The sequence below is a fragment of the Arachis stenosperma genome, chromosome 7 (assembly GCF_014773155.1).
Source record: "Arachis stenosperma cultivar V10309 chromosome 7, arast.V10309.gnm1.PFL2, whole genome shotgun sequence".
NCBI classification, from domain to species: domain Eukaryota; kingdom Viridiplantae; phylum Streptophyta; class Magnoliopsida; order Fabales; family Fabaceae; genus Arachis; species Arachis stenosperma.
In genome coordinates this window covers 82,931,506-82,950,048 of record NC_080383.1, presented here as the reverse complement: position 1 = coordinate 82,950,048, position 18,543 = coordinate 82,931,506, and the positions used below count along the sequence as shown (strand labels likewise).

The following is an 18,543-nucleotide window of genomic DNA, read 5'->3' as shown; positions in this document are numbered from 1 at the left end:
GTTAATGGGACTCACTTTTCCCATTAATGTTGGCTTGTGCCCCTTTTCACAAACGTTAATGGGAATCACTTTTCCCATTAACGTTGCTTGCCTCTTGCCCCTACATTAGATCTCACGTTAGCTTGGCTAACGTAGCTCTTAACGTGGGTATCTATCACCTTCGAGAGCATTAGTGACACTCACCTTTGTCACTAACGCTCCAATTGCCTTAAGTCCCTACGTTAGAACCCACGTTAACTAAGTTAACGTGGCTCTTAACGTAGTAATGAAGCCATCTCCCAACGTTAGTGACAAAAGTGAGTGTCACTAACATTGGTTCTTTGAATTCAACTCCACGTTAACTTTCACGTTAACAATCTTAACGTGAGAGTTAACGTAGGCAATGCTAATGATCGAACGTTAGTGACAAAAGTGAGTGTCACTAATGTTAGCGTTGTTGATCCTCTTCCACGTTAACTAAGTTAACGTGACTCTTAACGTGGGGCATTGCCTAGTTTCCCAACGTTAGTGGTGTTCACTTTTACCACTAACATTGAGGAGAAACGATATTGGAGTTCATGTTTCTCGTTAACGTGGAGTCTTCTTTTTCTTCTACGTTAAATACCACGTTAACTTAGTTAACGTGGCTCTTAACGTAAGCTATGAATGGTTTCGCAGGCGTTATTGGTGATCACTTTTCTCATTAATGTTGCAAGCTCTTTGCCATCCCACGTTAGTAGTCACGTTAACTAAGTTAACGTGAATGCTAACGTGGTTCTTCCATGCTTCATTTGTCCTGAAATCAAGCAATTAAAGTGCTTCAAAACTCTAGCCAAAGTCATGAGATTATGCATCATCAAATTATCATGCAATTCTGGCAAAAATCTCATGAAATCATGCAAAATTCACAATAGTTACTTAAATAAAGGTGTAAGTGTATTTTCACCCAAAACTTGCCTTATTCACTAGGAAAATGCATGAAACTAACCTAAAACAGTAAAGAAAAGGTTAGTGAAACTGCCCTAGATGCCCTGGCATCATTCTAGTCAAAGGAACTTGATCAGAAAATTAAGTGCATTGTAAAAAAAAAAATAAACTGGCAACACCACTCACCTATTCACTTTCATCAACTTCATCACATGAATTTTCATAACTATCCACTTCATTTAACTTATCCACCATAGCATCAACAGACTTTCTCTTGAGGAGGGGACACTATTAAATGACACAACATATTAGGTTCAATTTAAATACAACTAAAAAAAGGGTGAAAAGTAATACAGAAAAAATAATAGAAGAAACTGCAAGCATGGAACCTTAGCATCTTCATCAACTTCCAAGTCAACAACACTTGATTTTGGTTCGGTACATTTAGGCGAACCAGCAAAGAGCTCAGAACAGCTGGAAGTAGTCAATCCCAAATTTGGTGATTCGGTAACCTTAGAGGTTTCCCAAATGATCCATCTCCTTTTGGTACAAATCCAGCCTTGGATAATACAAAGAACATCCGATATAAGACATGAATAAAGGTAGAACAACCAAAGAATGAAAAATTTAAGAAATAATTTATTAAAATGAAACAATAGGTGCGAATTCTGTTTTATACCTTTTCAGGACTCAAATCTGAACCAGAGAGCTCAAACATTCCAAGTATTGCAGCATCATCACAAACACGCCTCACTGGATAAGTCCTTCTGAATTTTTCCATCCCAACAGGCCTACTAAGAACCTTGAACAGCATAGTTTTTCCAACAATTTCTTGGAATATAGGAGGAGACTGTGTGCCAAACACAACCTACGAACAATATAAAATAGAGACAACAGAAAAAATGAATCAGTAGAAACCGAAGGATAAGAAAACTCTTTAACAATAAAATTAGCGCATAAAAAGAACATAGCATTCGAGTGACTTACATCAACATCCTTAAGATGTTGTTCAAACACCTGGGCACAATTCTTATTCAGTAGGTAACTTGCCTCACAATCAAAGAGGACAAAAATAGAAACACCAGTGAAATTCTCAACCAACACTTTCACTTTAAACCTGGATTTTTTAAGATGCACATAATACTGGCCTAAGGTTAACAACTACGCAGAAATAATTCACTATTTAACGAAGCACAGAGGAAGAATTATAAAATATTTATACCTAGAAGTCACATTTGTAACATGGATGTTACAAAACTGACAAAAGTAAATCCCAGATTCTGCCTGAGCACCTCTACCACACACACAAGCAGAGTACCACCAAGGATCATCCTCAACTATTTCAGCTATCTTCGCTAGTACAACAAAAGTTCCAGCCTAAAAATATAAGACCATGTCTATAAATGTTAAGACATTATAACCAAAGATAATTGTAATACAAACTAAAACTGAAAAACTAAAATAAATACTAACAACATAGTATTTTCAAGTACAAAGGAGGAAAAAGCATTAACATGGTTACAAAAACAAAACAGTATTTACTAACGAATAGAAAAAGAAAATTTAACACAAATTATCAAGAGTAACCATGATTAAAAAAAAAATAAACTGGTTTCAACCCGGTTGTTATCATCAAGCGACTTCACAGTACACCTAGGTGTGAGCTTCATAAAATCTTCTTCTATTCCGATATTTTTTCCAGATCCAACAAAGGCAATGGGTTGGGATGCACTAACTCCATATGGAATAGAACTGTTAACAAATACAGCACCAACTTAAATAAGTAAACAATGACAACAATAACAACAAACAACACAACAGAAACTAGATGTCAAAAAATACCTTTTCTTAAAAGTTGCCACCTTTGGGATGTCAAGATTAAATTCAAGCTTTGATGCAAACATAACATTCTGAAGTCCAACTTTACCTAAATATATATATATATATATATATATATATATATATATATATATATATATATATATATATATATATATATATATACATTGGTTACAGGAATATAGTGGTAAAACCAAGTGAACTTGGATAACTAACACACCTGAAATGAAAATTTACATGATACAAAGCTCTAAAAACCTTAACTTTGGCAAGCTATAAAATCACAACTGGCTGTTTAGCATACCCAGAAGACAGAAATCGAATAAGTTCGTCAACATATTCACTAAATAAGGCATACCGAATCCTGTGACTGAAAACGACTAACAAAATCACCTACACTATTAGAAACTTGACTATACAAACACACCGAAAACAAAAAAAAAATCTCAATAAGAGGAAGAGGTAGAAATTAAAGAACTCTAACTCATTTTCAGCAAGTTCCATCATAGCCATCTTCATCTTCTTTCGATCTTTATCATATTCTTTCTCTTCCGACACAGAGACCATCAGACCCACCACATCTCAAATAAATATTTAAAAAAAACTATTAGGAAATAATGACAACAAAGCAACATTCTACAAATCACAAAGAAACAAGACTGCAATCATTCCAACCAAAAAAAAGTATGAGCAAACAGCACAACATACCAACTAAGAAATCAGAATCCTCTTTGGTTTCCAAAAGTTCAGTGAATGGAGAGATTGTAAGAGCAGATTTTGGAATAAAATTGCAGATAGCATCCCTAACAGTGGTCCTGAACTGGAAAATCAACTTAAAATGATGCCTAATGGCCCTATAAGATCCTTGGTTTGGCATAATAAAGAAGAGCTTCATTACATATACTCGATCCTCAGAGAGAAGTTGTTTGAACCTGTAAATCATAGTCTTCCGAACAGTTACTTGTATCTTGCACCTCTACCAATCAACATAAATTATACTAAAAATCTGATAAATGACAAATCAAATATAGAGAAAAACAAACTTAAATGAAATAAAATTTCAGACCTCGATATAAAAAAGGCAAGGAGAAACACATCTAAATAAAAAAAACAGTCAAAAAATTTTAATGGATTTAGACCACTATAACTCACAGATTCATCAACCAAAATCATCTCCATAGAATTTGGGAGAAGTTGACCAGTGAAAGTTAGAACAGTCCAAAGCCTAATCACCCTAACTTTGAGGTTCCATGCTTCCTTCTCAGGATTAATCTTATTAACCATATCCATGGCAGTTGTCATATTGAAATGCAATTAGAGGGATGAAAGAGGGAACAGATTTCAGTAAATCAAACAGCAACTAAGAAACACATACAACAGCAACATGAATGTGAGAAAAATCTGCCATGATCAATGGGTTCTGCCTTTATTTATAAACACAAATCAATTGAGTAATTTGAATTTCGAAATCGATAGAACCCTTATTTTGGGAGGGAACAAAGAAGCAACATAGACATTTGAAAGATATTAGTGTTGATTGACATTGGATATCAATCGAAAAATATTTGCAGGTCCCACTAAATAATCCTATATATAGGACCTAAAAGCAAACAACAATTGATACACAAATAAGGTGTATAAATGGTAAGCTATATTAATCCTAAGTTATCTTCTATATAAATTGTAAGTTAATAGGAGAAGAGGGGATGTGATGAGAAGAGGATGAGAGAGAAGAGACAGATAACAAAGACAACATGAGGTAACACCTAGAGAAAAGCGAGAACTAAACATAAAAAGAAAACCTATGCATAGATTTAGGAGGGGTAGACCTAGATGATGCCAGCTTTTAGTATAGATATCATTATTTGATTAGGCTTCCTATATAATTATATTTCCAATGGCAAATATATCATATTCCCAATAAAGTTACACACAAGATAACTATCTATCTATGTAATGAAATACCAAAAACAAAGTGGCCATCAATAAAGTTCAAAAATTGGGCTCAAAAGAAAAAAAGATATACACTTAAAAGGGTGAAAGAAAAAATAGAGTTCAGTTAATAAAATAAACTATGTAAAAAAGTAATACAATAGGCCAAAGAAATGTGAAAAAACTATGAATCAACAAATGGGTTATGGCTTTATGTATAAACATATATCAATTAAGAGATTTAAATTTTGAAATACATAGAATCTTTACTTTGGGGGTGTAGGGGGGACGAAGTAAGTAACATGAAAATTTAAAAGATAATTAGTGACCTCATATATCTAGATAATATCAGTAAACTTCTTTTGTTTTCTTCACAGCAGGAATGGATATATTCTCTAAACCAAAGAAAATATTTAAATGGCATAATTTCAGCACAATAATCACATTTAATTTTCATTACTTCCATAATAGCTTAAAGGACTTAATCTATTATAATCTTATTGGCCTATTTAAAAAAAAAAAGAAAAACCAAGACCTCCTAAAACGTGAGAAAGTATTTTAAACAGGTTCCAAATAAAAATCGTGATGCACGCCTATATATGAATAATAAGGCACAGAGGTAAAAAATAAAATGAAAAATAATAAAACACAGAGTAATATGAATGAAGAGTCATACCTAGCACTGGCACTGCCGCCACTGCAAAACCAGAGCGGACCATCAAAAGCAAATCGTCATTCATCACGCATATCATTCATAACACGTCAGAATAGAGGGAAACAAAATATGCATTGATAAAATAAGTACCCAAGAAGATAAAAATCAAAAGACCAGAGAAACAACAGAATAAAATAAAGGAACCCAGAGGTTGAAATTACACCATACAGATTTTTAAAGAATTTTCTATTGTTTTAACACAATAATTTTTCGAAATTGAATGCATAAAAAGACATAATTCAATAGTTAGAATATAAGAGATAAATAGCTCCAGTCTGAAGCAAATGATGAAAAAAAAGACAGAACAACAAACTTATTAATTATTTCGTTCAACACCCAAAAAAATAGAAGGGAAAAAAAGATTCAGACAAGGAAAAAAGAAATAAATAAAAGAGAGAAACAAATAACCATAACTTTCTTACTAATTTTATTTCACAAGAGAGGTAAATAAAATATGTATTTAGAAAGTAATTAATCAAAAAGATAAAATACCATAAAATCAGAAAACCAGAAAAAAAATAATAAACCAGTGAATACAATTGCACCCTATAAATACATTAACTTATTTTTACACACCTATAAACTTTCACATATCATAAAAAGGTAAAATTTATAAACCCACACAAAAGAAAATAAAAGAATAATTTATATAAAAAATAAGTGGTCTTACTTAACTTATCCAAAAGTATTTTATCTCTGAACCCAAAAACTGCTGCATAATTGAAGAACAGGTGATGAGCGGATAATTTATACGCTTTTTGGCATTGTTTTTAGTATGTTTTTGGTAGTTTTAGTTGAGTTCTTAGTATATTTTTATTATTTTTAATTAATATTCACTTTTCTGGACTTTACTATGAGTTTGTGTGTTTTTCTGTGATTTCAGGTATTTTCTGGCTGAAATTGAGGGATCTGAGCAAAAATCTGATTCAGAGACTGAAAAGGACTGCAGATGCTGTTGGATTCTGACCTCCCTGCACTCGAAGTGGATTTTCTGGAGCTACAGAAGCCCAATTGGCGCGCTCTCAACGGCGTTGGAAAGTAGACATCCTGGGCTTTCCAGCAATATATGATAGTCCATACTTTGCCCAAGATTTGATGGCCCAAACCGGCGTTCAAAGTCACCTCAAGAAATTCCAGCGTTAAACGCCGGAATTGGCACCTAAATGGGAGTTAAACGCCCAAACTGGCATAAAAGCTGGCGTTTAACTCCAAGACAAGTCTCTACACGAAAATGCTTCATTGCTCAGCCCAAGCACACACCAAGTGGGCCCGGAAGTGGATTTCTATGTCATTTACTCATCTTTGTACACCGTAGGCTACTAGTTTTCTATAAGTAGGACCTTTTACTATTGTATTTGACATCATCTTCTGATCTTTGGAACCTTTTTCTTTAGATCTTTTGATCACTTTGGGAGGCTGGCCATTCGGCCATGCCTAGACCTTGTTCTTATGTATTTTCAACGGTGGAGTTTCTACACACCATAGATTAAGGTGTGGAGCTCTGCTGTACCTCGAGTATTAATGCAATTACTATTGTTCTTCTATTCAATTCCGCTTGTTCTTTGTCCAAGATATCACTTGTTCTTCAACTTGATGAAGGTGATGATTGACACTCATCATCCTCCTCACTCATGAACAAGGTGACTGACAACCATTCTTGTTCTACAAGCATATGAGGCTTAGTGAATATCTCTTGGATTCTTTAATCGGAGTCCTCGTGGTATAGGCAGGACCTGATGGCGGCATTCAAGAGAATCCGGAAGGTCTAAACCTTGTCTGTGGTATTCTGAGTAGGATTCAATGATTGAATGACTGTGACGTGCTTCAAACCTGTAACCTGCTGGGCGTTAGTGACAGACGCAAAAGAGGGATTCTATTCCAGTAGGGGAGGGAACCAAACCGGTGATTGGCCGTACTGTGACAGAGTGCGTGAGCATTAGCTTTCACTGCGAGGATGGGAGGTAGCCATTGACAACGGTGAAACCCTACACGAGCTTGCCATGGAAGGGAGTAAGAAGGATTGGATGAAGACAGTAGGAAAGCAGAGAGACGGAAGGGAAGGCATCTTCATACGCTTGTCTGAAGCTCTTACACCAATGATATACATAAGTATCTCTATCTTTATCTTTTATGTTATTTTCGTTCATCACTATACCCATTTGAGTCTGCCTGACTGAGATTTACAAGGTGACCATAGCTTGCTTCATACCACCAATCTCCGTGGGATCGACCCTTACTCGCGTAAGGTTTATTACTTGGACGACCCAGTGCACTTGCTGGTTAGTTGTGCGAAGTTGTGTTTATGCCATGGTATTAAGCACCAAGTCTTTGGAGCCATTACTAGGGATTGTTTATGTTTTGAAAAGTATTGATCACAATTTCGTGCACCAAGTTTTTGGCGCCGTTGCCGGGGATTGTTCTTGTGTATGGACAACTGACGGTTCATCTTGTTGCTTAGATTAGGCATTTATTTTTTTCGAAATTCTTGAAGATGAATTCTAGAGTTTCATGATGATTTGTTGAAATCTGGCTGGCTGCAAAGCCATGTCTAATTTCATTGGACCGAGGTCTCAACCTATCATCACAAGAGCTTGTTCATCTTGCTTTTGGAGCAGTGATCTGCTAAGGCTTGGCTGGCCTTTGGCCATGTCTAGTGTTTTGGACCGAAGCTTTCTTTGAAAGCTTGGCTGGCTGTGAAGCCATGTCTAATTCCTGGACCGGAGTCTTAGACTAGCATTGCACTGATTCCTGGAATTCTCACTAAGAATTTTGATGTTCTCACTTAATTTTCGAAAAACACAAAAAAATTTCACAAAAACCATAAAAACCAAAAATATTTTATGTTTCTTGCTTGAGTCTAGTGTCTCATCTTAAGTTTGGTGTCAATTGCATGCATTCATTCATGTGTCTTAAGGATCTTCAAGTAATTCTTGATGATTTCTTACTCTGATCTTTGAATTCTTTTGACTTGAGTGTTTATGTGTCTCATATAGTGTCAGTAGTATACAAACTGCTAAGTTTGGTGTCTTGCATGCATTGTTATTTAATTCTAGTTGCATTTTGATTATTAAAAATCCAAAAATATTTTTTATTTGTGTCTTTTCAAGTCAATAATACAGAGAATTGAAGATTCAGAACATACTGCAGAGGAATTATACAGAAAAAGCTGGGCATTTAAAAATGCCCAGTGAAGAAGGCAGACTGGCGTTTAAACGCCAGCCAGGGTACCTGGTTGGGCGTTTAACGCCCAAAAAGGGTGCATTTTGGGCGTTAAACGCCAGAATGGACACCATTCTGGGCGTTTAACGCCAGGATGGTGCTAGGGGGAAGATTTTGTTTTTCAAATCAAATTTTTTTCAAGTTTTCAAAGTTTTTCAAAATCAAATCTTTTTCAAATCATATCTTTTCAATCAAATGTTTTCAAGATTAATTTCTTTCCTTTTTCAAAGATACTTACTAACAATTAATGATTTGATTGAACATTTTTTGCCTTTTCTGTTGGGGAAGGTTTTATGTTTGAATCATATCTTTTCTTGTTAGGCAAGTCATTAATTTTTAAAATCAAATCCTTTTAAAATTGTCTTCAAATCAAATCTTTTCAAATTGTTTTCAAATCATATCTTTTAAAATTGTTTTCAAATCATATCTTTTCAATCAAATGTTTTTAAAATCAATCATATCTTTTTAATCACATCTTTTTCAAAATAAGTTTTCAATCAAATCTTTTTAACTTCTAATTTCAAAATCTTTTTCAAAAAATCACTTGATTTCTTTCTTACTTTTATTTTCGAAAATCAATTAAGTGTTTTTCAAAATGTTTTCAAAATCTTTTTAATTGAATTTTCGAAAAATTACTTCCCTCCTTCCACATCCTTCTATTTATGGAGTACCACTCCTTCTCAATGCACAATTCGAACCTTATCTAATTAAAGTTCGAATTCTTCTTCTCCTTCTTCTTTCTATTTCTCTTTTCCTCTGACACCTCAAGGAATCTCTATACTGTGACATAGAGGATTCCACATTTTCTTGTTCTCTTCTCTTTCATATGAGCAGGAGCAGAGACAAAGGCATTTTTGTTGAAGCTGACCCTGAACCCGAAAGGACATTGAAGAGAAAGCTAAGAGAAGCCAAAGCACAACTCTCTTTAGAGGACCTGACCGAATTCTTCAAAGAAGAAGAAGACATGGCAGCCGAAAACAACAATAATGCAAACAATGCAAGAAAGGTGCTGGGTGACTTTACTGCACCTACTCCCGACTTCTATGGGAGAAGCATCTCTATCCCTGCCATTGGAGCAAACAACTTTGAGCTTAAACCTCAATTAGTTTCTCTAATGCAACAGAATTGCAAGTTCCATGGACTTCCAATGGAAGATCCTCATCAGTTCTTAGCTGAATTCTTGCAAATCTGTGACACAGTCAAGACTAATGGGGTAGACCCTGAGGTCTATAGACTGATGCTATTCCCTTTTGCTGTAAGAGACAGAGCTAGAATATGGTTGGACTCTCAACCTAAAGAAAGCCTGGACTCTTGGGAAAAGCTAGTCAATGCCTTCTTGGCAAAGTTCTTTCCACCACAAAGATTGAGTAAGCTTAGAGTGGAAGTCCAAACCTTCAGACAGAAGGATGGAGAATCCCTCTATGAAGCTTGGGAAAGATACAAACAATTGATCAGAAAATGTCCTTCTGACATGCTTTCTGAATGAAGCATCATAGGTATTTTCTATGATGGTCTCTCTGAACTATCTAAGATGTCCTTGGATAGCTCTGCTGGAGGATCTCTTCATCTGAAGAAGACGCCTACAGAGGCTCAAGAACTAATTGAAATGGTTGCAAATAACCAATTCATGTACACTTCTGAGAGAAATCCTGTGAACAGTGGGACAAGTCAGAAGAAAGGAGTTCTTGAGATTGACACTCTGAATGCCATATTGGCTCAGAATAAGATATTGACTCAACAAGTCAATTTGATTTCTCAAAGTCTGTCTGGAATGCAAACTGCACCAGGCAGTACTAAGGATGCTTCATCTGAGGAAGAAGCTTATGATCCTGAGAACCCTTCAATGGAAGAGGTGAATTACCTGGGAGAACCCTATGGTGACACCTATAATTCTTCATGGAGAAATCACCCAAATCTCTCATGGAAGAATCAAGAGAGACCTCAACAAGGTTTCAATAATAATGGTGGAAGAAACAGGTTTAACAATGGCAAACCTTTTCCATCATCTTCTCAGCAACAGACAGAGAATCCTAAGCAGAACCCCTCTGACTTAGCAACCATGGTCTCTGATCTGATTAAAACCACTCAAAGTTTCATGAATGAAACAAGGTCCTCCATTAGAAATTTGGAGGCACAAGTGGGACAGCTGAGCAAGAAAGTTACTGAACTCCCTCCAAGTACTCTTCCAAGCAACACAGAAGAAAATCCTAAAGGAGAGTGCAAGGCCATCAATATGGCCGAATTTGGAGAGGATGAAGATGAAGTGAACGCCAATGAGGAAGGCCTCAACGGGCGTGTACTGGCCTCCACTGAGTTCCCCAATGAGGAACCATGGGAATCTGAGGCTCAAAATGAGACCATAGAGATTCCATTGGACTTACTTCTGCCTTTCATGAATTCTGATGAGTATTCTTCCTCTGAAGAGGATGAATATGTCACTGAAGAGCAAGTTGCTAAATACCTTGGAGCAATCATGAAGCTAAATGACAAGTTATTTGGAAATGAGACTTGGGAGGATGAACCTCCTTTGCTCACCAAAGAACTGGATAACTTGTCTAGGCAGAAATTACCTCAAAAGAGACAAGACCCTGGGAAGTTTTCCATACCTTGTACCATAGGCACCATGACCTTCAAGAAGGCTCTGTGTGACTTAGGGTCAAGTGTAAACCTCATGCCTCTCTCAGTAATGGAGAAGCTAAGGATCTTTGAGGTACAAGCTGCAAAAATCTCACTAGAGATGGCAGACAACTCAAGAAAACAAGCTTATGGACTTGTAGAGAATGTTTTGGTTAAGATTGAAGACCATTACATCCCTACTGATTTCATAGTCCTAGAGACTGGGAAATGTATGGATGAAACCATCATCCTTGGCAGACCTTTCCTAGCCACAGCAAAGGCTGTGATTGATGTTGATAGAGGTGAACTGATCATTCAAGTGAATGGAGAATCCTTTGTGTTTAAGGCTCAAGGATATCCCTCTGTCACCATAGAGATGAAGCATGAAGAGCTTCTCTCAAATCAGAGTCAAGAAGAGCCCCCACATTCAAACTCTAAGTTTGGTGTTGGGAGGCCACAACCAAACTCTAAGTTTGGTGTTGAACCCCCACATTCAAACTCTAAGTTTGGTGTTGGGATGTTCCAACATTGCTCTGAGTATCTGTGAGGCTCCATGAGAGCCCTCTGTCACGCTACTGACATTAAAGAAGCGCTTGTTGGGAGGCAACCCAATATTATATTTTACATATTTTCTTTTGTTATTTTATTTTACTTTGTAGGTTGATGATCATAAGAAGTCACAAAATCAATTGAAAAAGCAAAAACAGAATGAAAAACAGGAAGAAAAACAGCACACCCTGGAGGAAGATGCTGCTGGCGTTCAAATGCCAGTGAGCCTAGCAGTTGGGCGTTTAACGCCCAGTCTGGCACCATTCTGGGCGTTTAACGCCAGAAAGGGGCACCAGACTGGCGTTAAACGCCAGAAAAGGGTAAGAACCTGGCGTTAAACGCCAGGAATGGGCACCAGCCCGGCGTTTAACGCCAGAAATAGCTCAAAACGTGATTTTGAGCAACATTTGGTGCAGGGATGACTTTTCCTTGACACCACAGGATCTGTGGACCCCACAGGATCCCACCACCACTCTCTCTCTTCTTCCCCCATTCACCAATCACCTCAATACCTCTTCCCCAAAAACCCTTCACCTATCAAATCCCATCTTTCTCTTCCCCACTCACATCCATCTTTCATAAAACCCCACCAACCTCACCCTTCAAATTCAAACCACTTTCCCTCCCAAACCCACCCATTATGGCCGAACCCCATCACCCCTCCCTCCTATAAATACCCTTCTTCACCCCTTCATTTTTCACACAACCAACACTTCTCCCCCTCTTTGGCCGAATACACCACCATCTCCCCCTTCCTCATTTTCTTCTTCTTCTACTCTCTTCTTTCTTCTTTTGCTCGAGGACGAGCAAACATTTTAAGTTTGGTGTGGTAAAGCATTGCTTTTTCGTTTTCCATAACCATTTATGGCATCCAAGGCCGGAGAAACCTCTAGAAAGAGGAAAGGGAAGGCAAAAGCTTCCACCTCCGAGTCATGGGAGATGGATAGGTTCATCTCAAGGGTGCATCAAGACCACTTCTATGAAGTTGTGGCCTTGAAGAAGGTGATCCCCGAGGTCCCCTTTTCACTCAAAAAGGGTGAATATCCGGAGATCCGCCATGAGATCCGAAGAAGAGGTTGGGAAGTGCTTACCAACCCCATTCAACAAGTCGGAATCTTGATGGTTCAAGAGTTCTATGCCAATGCATGGATCACCAAGAACCATGATCAAAGTGTGAACCCGGATCCTAAGAATTATCTTACTATGGTTCGGGGGAAATACTTGGATTTTAGTCCGGAAAGTGTGAGGGTGGCGTTCAACTTGCCTATGATGCAAGGAGATGAACTCCTTACACAAGAAGGGTCAACTTTGATCAAAGGTTGGACCAAGTCCTCACAATCATATGTGAAGAGGGCGCACAATGGAAGAGAGATTCAAGAGGCAAGCCGGTTCAACTGAGAAGGCATGACCTCAAACCCGTGGCTAGAGGATGGTTGGAGTTCATCCAACGCTCAATCATTCCTACTAGCAACCGATCCGAAGTTACTTTAGACCGGGCCATCATGATCCATAGCATCATGACTGGAGAAGAAGTGGAAGTTCATGAGGTCATAGCCCAAGAACTCTACAAGGTGGCGGACAAGTCTTCCACCTTAGCAAGGTTAGCCTTTCCTCACCTCATTTGTCACCTCTGTTATTCAGTTGGAGTTGACATAGAGGGGGACATCACCATTGATGAGGATAAGCCCATTACCAAGAAAAGGATGGAGCACACAAGAGACTCCTCTCATCATGAGATCCCTGAGATACCTCAAGGGATGCACTTTCCTCCACAAGACTATTGGGAGCAACTAAACACCTCCCTAGGAGAATTGAGTTCCAACATGGGACAACTAAGGGTGGAGCACCAAGAACACTCCATTCTCCTCCATGAAATTAGAGAAGATCAAAGAATCATGAGAGAGGAGCAACAAAGGCAAGGAAGAGACATTGAGGAGCTCAAGCACTCCATAGGACCTTCAAGAGGAAGGAAGAGCCGCCATCACTAAGGTGGACCCGTTCCTTGATTTCCTTGTTCTTTATTCTTCTGTTTTTCGAATTTTTATGCTTATGTTTATCTATGTTTGTGTCTTATGATCATTAGTGTCTTAGTGTTTATGCCTTAAAGTTATGAATGTCCTATGAATCCATCACCTTTCTTAAATAAAAACGTGCTTAATTGAAAAGGAAAAGAATTGCATGAATTTTGAATTTTATAACAGTTTAATTATTTTGATGTGGTGGCAACACTTTTGTTCTCTGAATGTATGCTTGAACAGTGCATATGTCTTTTGAATTTGTGGTTCATGAATGTTGGCTCTTGAAAGAATGATGAAAAAGGAGACATGTTACTGAGGATCTGAAAAATCATAAAAATGATTCTTGAAGCAAGAAAAAGCAGTGAATACAAAAAAAAAAGAAGGAGAAAACGAAAAAAAAAACCGAAAAAAAAAGAGAAGAAAAGAAAGAAAAAGAAAGAAATAAAGTTGTGATCCAAGGCAATAAGAGTGTGCTTAAGAACCCTGGACACCTCTAATTGGGGACTTTAGCAAAGCTGAGTCACAATCTGAAAAGGTTCACCCAATTATGTGTCTGTGGCATGTATGTATCCGGTGGTACTACTGGAAGACAGAGTGCTTTGGGCCACAGCCAAGACTCAATAAAGTAGCTGTGTTCAAGAATCATCATACTTAACTAGGAGAATCAATAACACTATCTGGATTCTGAGTTCCTAAAGAAGCCAATCATTCTGAGTTCCAAAGGATAAAGTGAGATGCCAAAACTATTCAGAGGCAAAAAGCTAAAAGCCCCGCTCATCTAATTAATACTGATCTTCATGGATGTTTTTGGAGTTCATTGCATATTCTCTTCTTTTTTATCTTATTTGATCTTCAGTTGCTTGGGGACAAGCAATAATTTAAGTTTGGTGTTGTGATGAGCGGATAATTTATACGCTTTTTGGCATTGTTTTTAGTATGTTTTTGGTAGTTTTAGTTGAGTTCTTAGTATATTTTTATTAGTTTTTAATTAATATTCACTTTTCTGGACTTTACTATGAGTTTGTGTGTTTTTCTGTGATTTCAGGTATTTTCTGGCTGAAATTGAGGGATCTGAGCAAAAATCTGATTCAGAGACTGAAAAGGACTGCAGATGCTGTTGGATTCTGACCTCCCTGCACTCGAAGTGGATTTTCTGGAGCTACAGAAGCCCAATTGGCGCGCTCTCAACGGCGTTGGAAAGTAGACATCCTGGGCTTTCCAGAAATATATGATAGTCTATACTTTGCCCAAGATTTGATGGCCCAAACCGGCGTTCAAAGTCACCTCAAGAAATTCCAGCGTTAAACGCCGGAACTGGCACCTAAATGGGAGTTAAACGCCCAAACTGGCATAAAAGCTGGCGTTTAACTCCAAGACAAGTCTCTACACGAAAATGCTTCATTGCTCAGCCCAAGCACACACCAAGTGGGCCCGGAAGTGGATTTCTATGTCATTTACTCATCTTTGTACACCGTAGGCTACTAGTTTTCTATAAGTAGGACCTTTTACTATTGTATTTGACATCATCTTCTGATCTTTGGAACCTTTTTCTTTAGATCTTTTGATCACTTTGGGAGGCTGGCCATTCGGCCATGCCTAGACCTTGTTCTTATGTATTTTCAACGGTGGAGTTTCTACACACCATAGATTAAGGTGTGGAGCTCTGCTGTACCTCGAGTATTAATGCAATTACTATTGTTCTTCTATTCAATTCCGCTTGTTCTTTGTCCAAGATATCACTTGTTCTTTAACTTGATGAAGGTGATGATTGACACTCATCATCCTCCTCACTCATGAACAAGGTGACTGACAACCATTCTTGTTCTACAAGCATATGAGGCTTAGTGAATATCTCTTGGATTCTTTAATCGGAGTCCTCGTGGTATAGGCAGGACCTGATGGCGGCATTCAAGAGAATCCGGAAGGTCTAAACCTTGTCTGTGGTATTCTGAGTAGGATTCAATGATTGAATGACTGTGACGTGCTTCAAACCTGTAACCTGCTGGGCGTTAGTGACAGACGCAAAAGAGGGATTCTATTCCAGTAGGGGAGGGAACCAAACCGGTGATTGGCCGTACTGTGACAGAGTGCGTGAGCATTAGCTTTCACTGCGAGGATGGGAGGTAGCCATTGACAACGGTGAAACCCTACACGAGCTTGCCATGGAAGGGAGTAAGAAGGATTGGATGAAGACAGTAGGAAAGCAGAGAGACGGAAGGGAAGGCATCTTCATACGCTTGTCTGAAGCTCTTACACCAATGATATACATAAGTATCTCTATCTTTATCTTTTATGTTATTTTCGTTCATCACTATACCCATTTGAGTCTGCCTGACTGAGATTTACAAGGTGACCATAGCTTGCTTCATACCACCAATCTCCGTGGGATCGACCCTTACTCGCGTAAGGTTTATTACTTGGACGACCCAGTGCACTTGCTGGTTAGTTGTGCGAAGTTGTGTTTATGCCATGGTATTGAGCACCAAGTCTTTGGAGCCATTACTAGGGATTGTTTATGTTTTGAAAAGTATTGATCACAATTTCGTGCACCAAGTTTTTGGCGCCGTTGCCGGGGATTGTTCTTGTGTATGGACAACTGACAGTTCATCTTGTTGCTTAGATTAGGCATTTATTTTTTTCGAAATTCTTGAAGATGAATTCTAGAGTTTCATGATGATTTGTTGAAATCTGGCTGGCTGCAAAGCCATGTCTAATTTCATTGGACCGAGGTCTCAACCTATCATCACAAGAGCTTGTTCATCTTGCTTTTGGAGCAGTGATCTGCTAAGGCTTGGCTGGCCTTTGGCCATGTCTAGTGTTTTGGACCGAAGCTTTCTTTGAAAGCTTGGCTGGCTGTGAAGCCATGTCTAATTCCTGGACCGGAGTCTTAGATTAGCATTGCACTGATTCCTGGAATTCTCACTAAGAATTTTGATGTTCTCACTTAATTTTCGAAAAACACAAAAAATTTCACAAAAACCATAAAAACCAAAAATATTTTATGTTTCTTGCTTGAGTCTAGTGTCTCATCTTAAGTTTGGTGTCAATTGCATGCATTCATTCATGTGTCTTAAGGATCTTCAAGTAATTCTTGATGATTTCTTACTCTGATCTTTGAATTCTTTTGACTTGAGTGTTTATGTGTCTCATATAGTGTCAGTAGTATACAAACTGCTAAGTTTGGTGTCTTGCATGCATTGTTATTTAATTCTAGTTGCATTTTGATTATTAAAAATCCAAAAATATTTTTTATTTGTGTCTTTTCAAGTCAATAATACAGAGAATTGAAGATTCAGAACATACTGCAGAGGAATTTTACAGAAAAAGCTGGGCATTCAAAAATGCCCAGTGAAGAAGGCAAACTGGCGTTTAAACGCCAGCCAGGGTACCTGGTTGGGCGTTTAACGCCCAAAAAGGGTGCATTTTGGGCGTTAAACGCCAGAATGGACACCATTCTGGGCGTTTAACGCCAGGATGGTGCTAGGGGGAAGATTTTGTTTTTCAAATCAAATTTTTTTCAAGTTTTCAAAGTTTTTCAAAATCAAATCTTTTTCAAATCATATCTTTTCAATCAAATGTTTTCAAGATTAATTTCTTTCCTTTTTCAAAGATACTTACTAACAATTAATGATTTGATTGAACATTTTTTGCCTTTTCTGTTGGGGAAGGTTTTATGTTTGAATCATATCTTTTCTTGTTAGGCAAGTCATTAATTTTTAAAATCAAATCCTTTTAAAATTGTCTTCAAATCAAATCTTTTCAAATTGTTTTCAAATCATATCTTTTAAAATTGTTTTCAAATCATATCTTTTCAATCAAATGTTTTTAAAATCAATCATATCTTTTTAATCACATCTTTTTCAAAATAAGTTTTCAATCAAATCTTTTTAACTTCTAATTTCAAAATCTTTTTCAAAAAATCACTTGATTTCTTTCTTACTTTTATTTTCGAAAATCAATTAAGTGTTTTTCAAAATGTTTTCAAAATCTTTTTAATTGAATTTTCGAAAAATTACTTCCCTCCTTCCACATCCTTCTATTTATGGAGTACCACTCCTTCTCAATGCACAATTCGAACCTTATCTAATTAAAGTTTGAATTCTTCTTCTCCTTCTTCTTTCTATTTCTCTTTTCCTCTGACACCTCAAGGAATCTCTATACTGTGACATAGAGGATTCCATATTTTCTTGTTCTCTTCTCTTTCATATGAGCAGGAGCAGAGACAAAGGCATTCTTGTTGAAGCTGACCCTGAACCCGAAAGGACATTGAAGAGAAAGCTAAGAGAAGCCAAAACACAACTCTCTTTAGAGGACCTGACCGAATTCTTCAAAGAAGAAGAAGACATGGCAGCCGAAAACAACAATAATGCAAACAATGCAAGGAAGGTGCTGGGTGACTTTACTGCACCTACTCCCGACTTCTATGGGAGAAGCATCTCTATCCCTGCCATTGGAGCAAACAACTTTGAGCTTAAACCTCAATTAGTTTCTCTAATGCAACAGAATTACAAGTTCCATGGACTTCCAATGGAAAATCCTCATCAGTTCTTAGCTGAATTCTTGCAAATCTGTTACACAGTCAAGACTAATGGGGTAGACCCTGAGGTCTATAGACTGATGCTATTCCCTTTTGCTGTAAGAGACAGAGCTAGAATATGGTTGGACTCTCAACCTAAAGAAAGCCTGGACTCTTGGGAAAAGCTAGTCAATGCCTTCTTGGCAAAGTTCTTTCCGCCACAAAGATTGAGT

General features: G+C 37.6%; 1 protein-coding gene and 1 non-coding gene across 2 annotated transcripts; both read right to left on the bottom strand.

Annotated features, from left to right (window-relative positions):
• Positions 1-1,092: 1,092 nt before the first annotated feature.
• Positions 1,093-4,047, bottom strand: LOC130940007 (uncharacterized). Its single transcript, XM_057868064.1, has 9 exons — positions 3,898-4,047; positions 3,454-3,721; positions 3,230-3,326; positions 3,050-3,115; positions 2,526-2,658; positions 2,129-2,283; positions 1,894-2,023; positions 1,586-1,774; positions 1,093-1,194 (listed from the first exon to the last, which is right to left on the bottom strand). Exons 1-9 carry the CDS (start codon positions 4,045-4,047, stop codon positions 1,093-1,095), a joined length of 1,290 nt encoding a protein of 429 aa, XP_057724047.1.
• A 5,933-nt stretch (positions 4,048-9,980) lies between these two features.
• Positions 9,981-10,088, bottom strand: LOC130942907 (small nucleolar RNA R71). The gene has a single exon (XR_009071453.1). It is a non-coding gene; the product is annotated as a small nucleolar RNA R71 (small nucleolar RNA).
• Between the last annotated feature and the right edge of the window lie 8,455 nt (positions 10,089-18,543).

Excerpts from the sequence above, each read along its gene's own strand:
- LOC130940007 (XM_057868064.1), bottom strand. The coding sequence starts at position 4,047 with ATGACAACTGCCATGGATATGGTTAATAAGATTAATCCTGAGAAGGAA. Across the intron at positions 1,775-1,893 it reads AACATCTTAAGGATGTTGAT|GTTGTGTTTGGCACACAGTC; the intron begins GTAAGTCACTCG and ends TATTGTTCGTAG. Across the intron at positions 1,195-1,585 it reads CAGATTTGAGTCCTGAAAAG|TGTCCCCTCCTCAAGAGAAA; the intron begins GTATAAAACAGA and ends GTCATTTAATAG.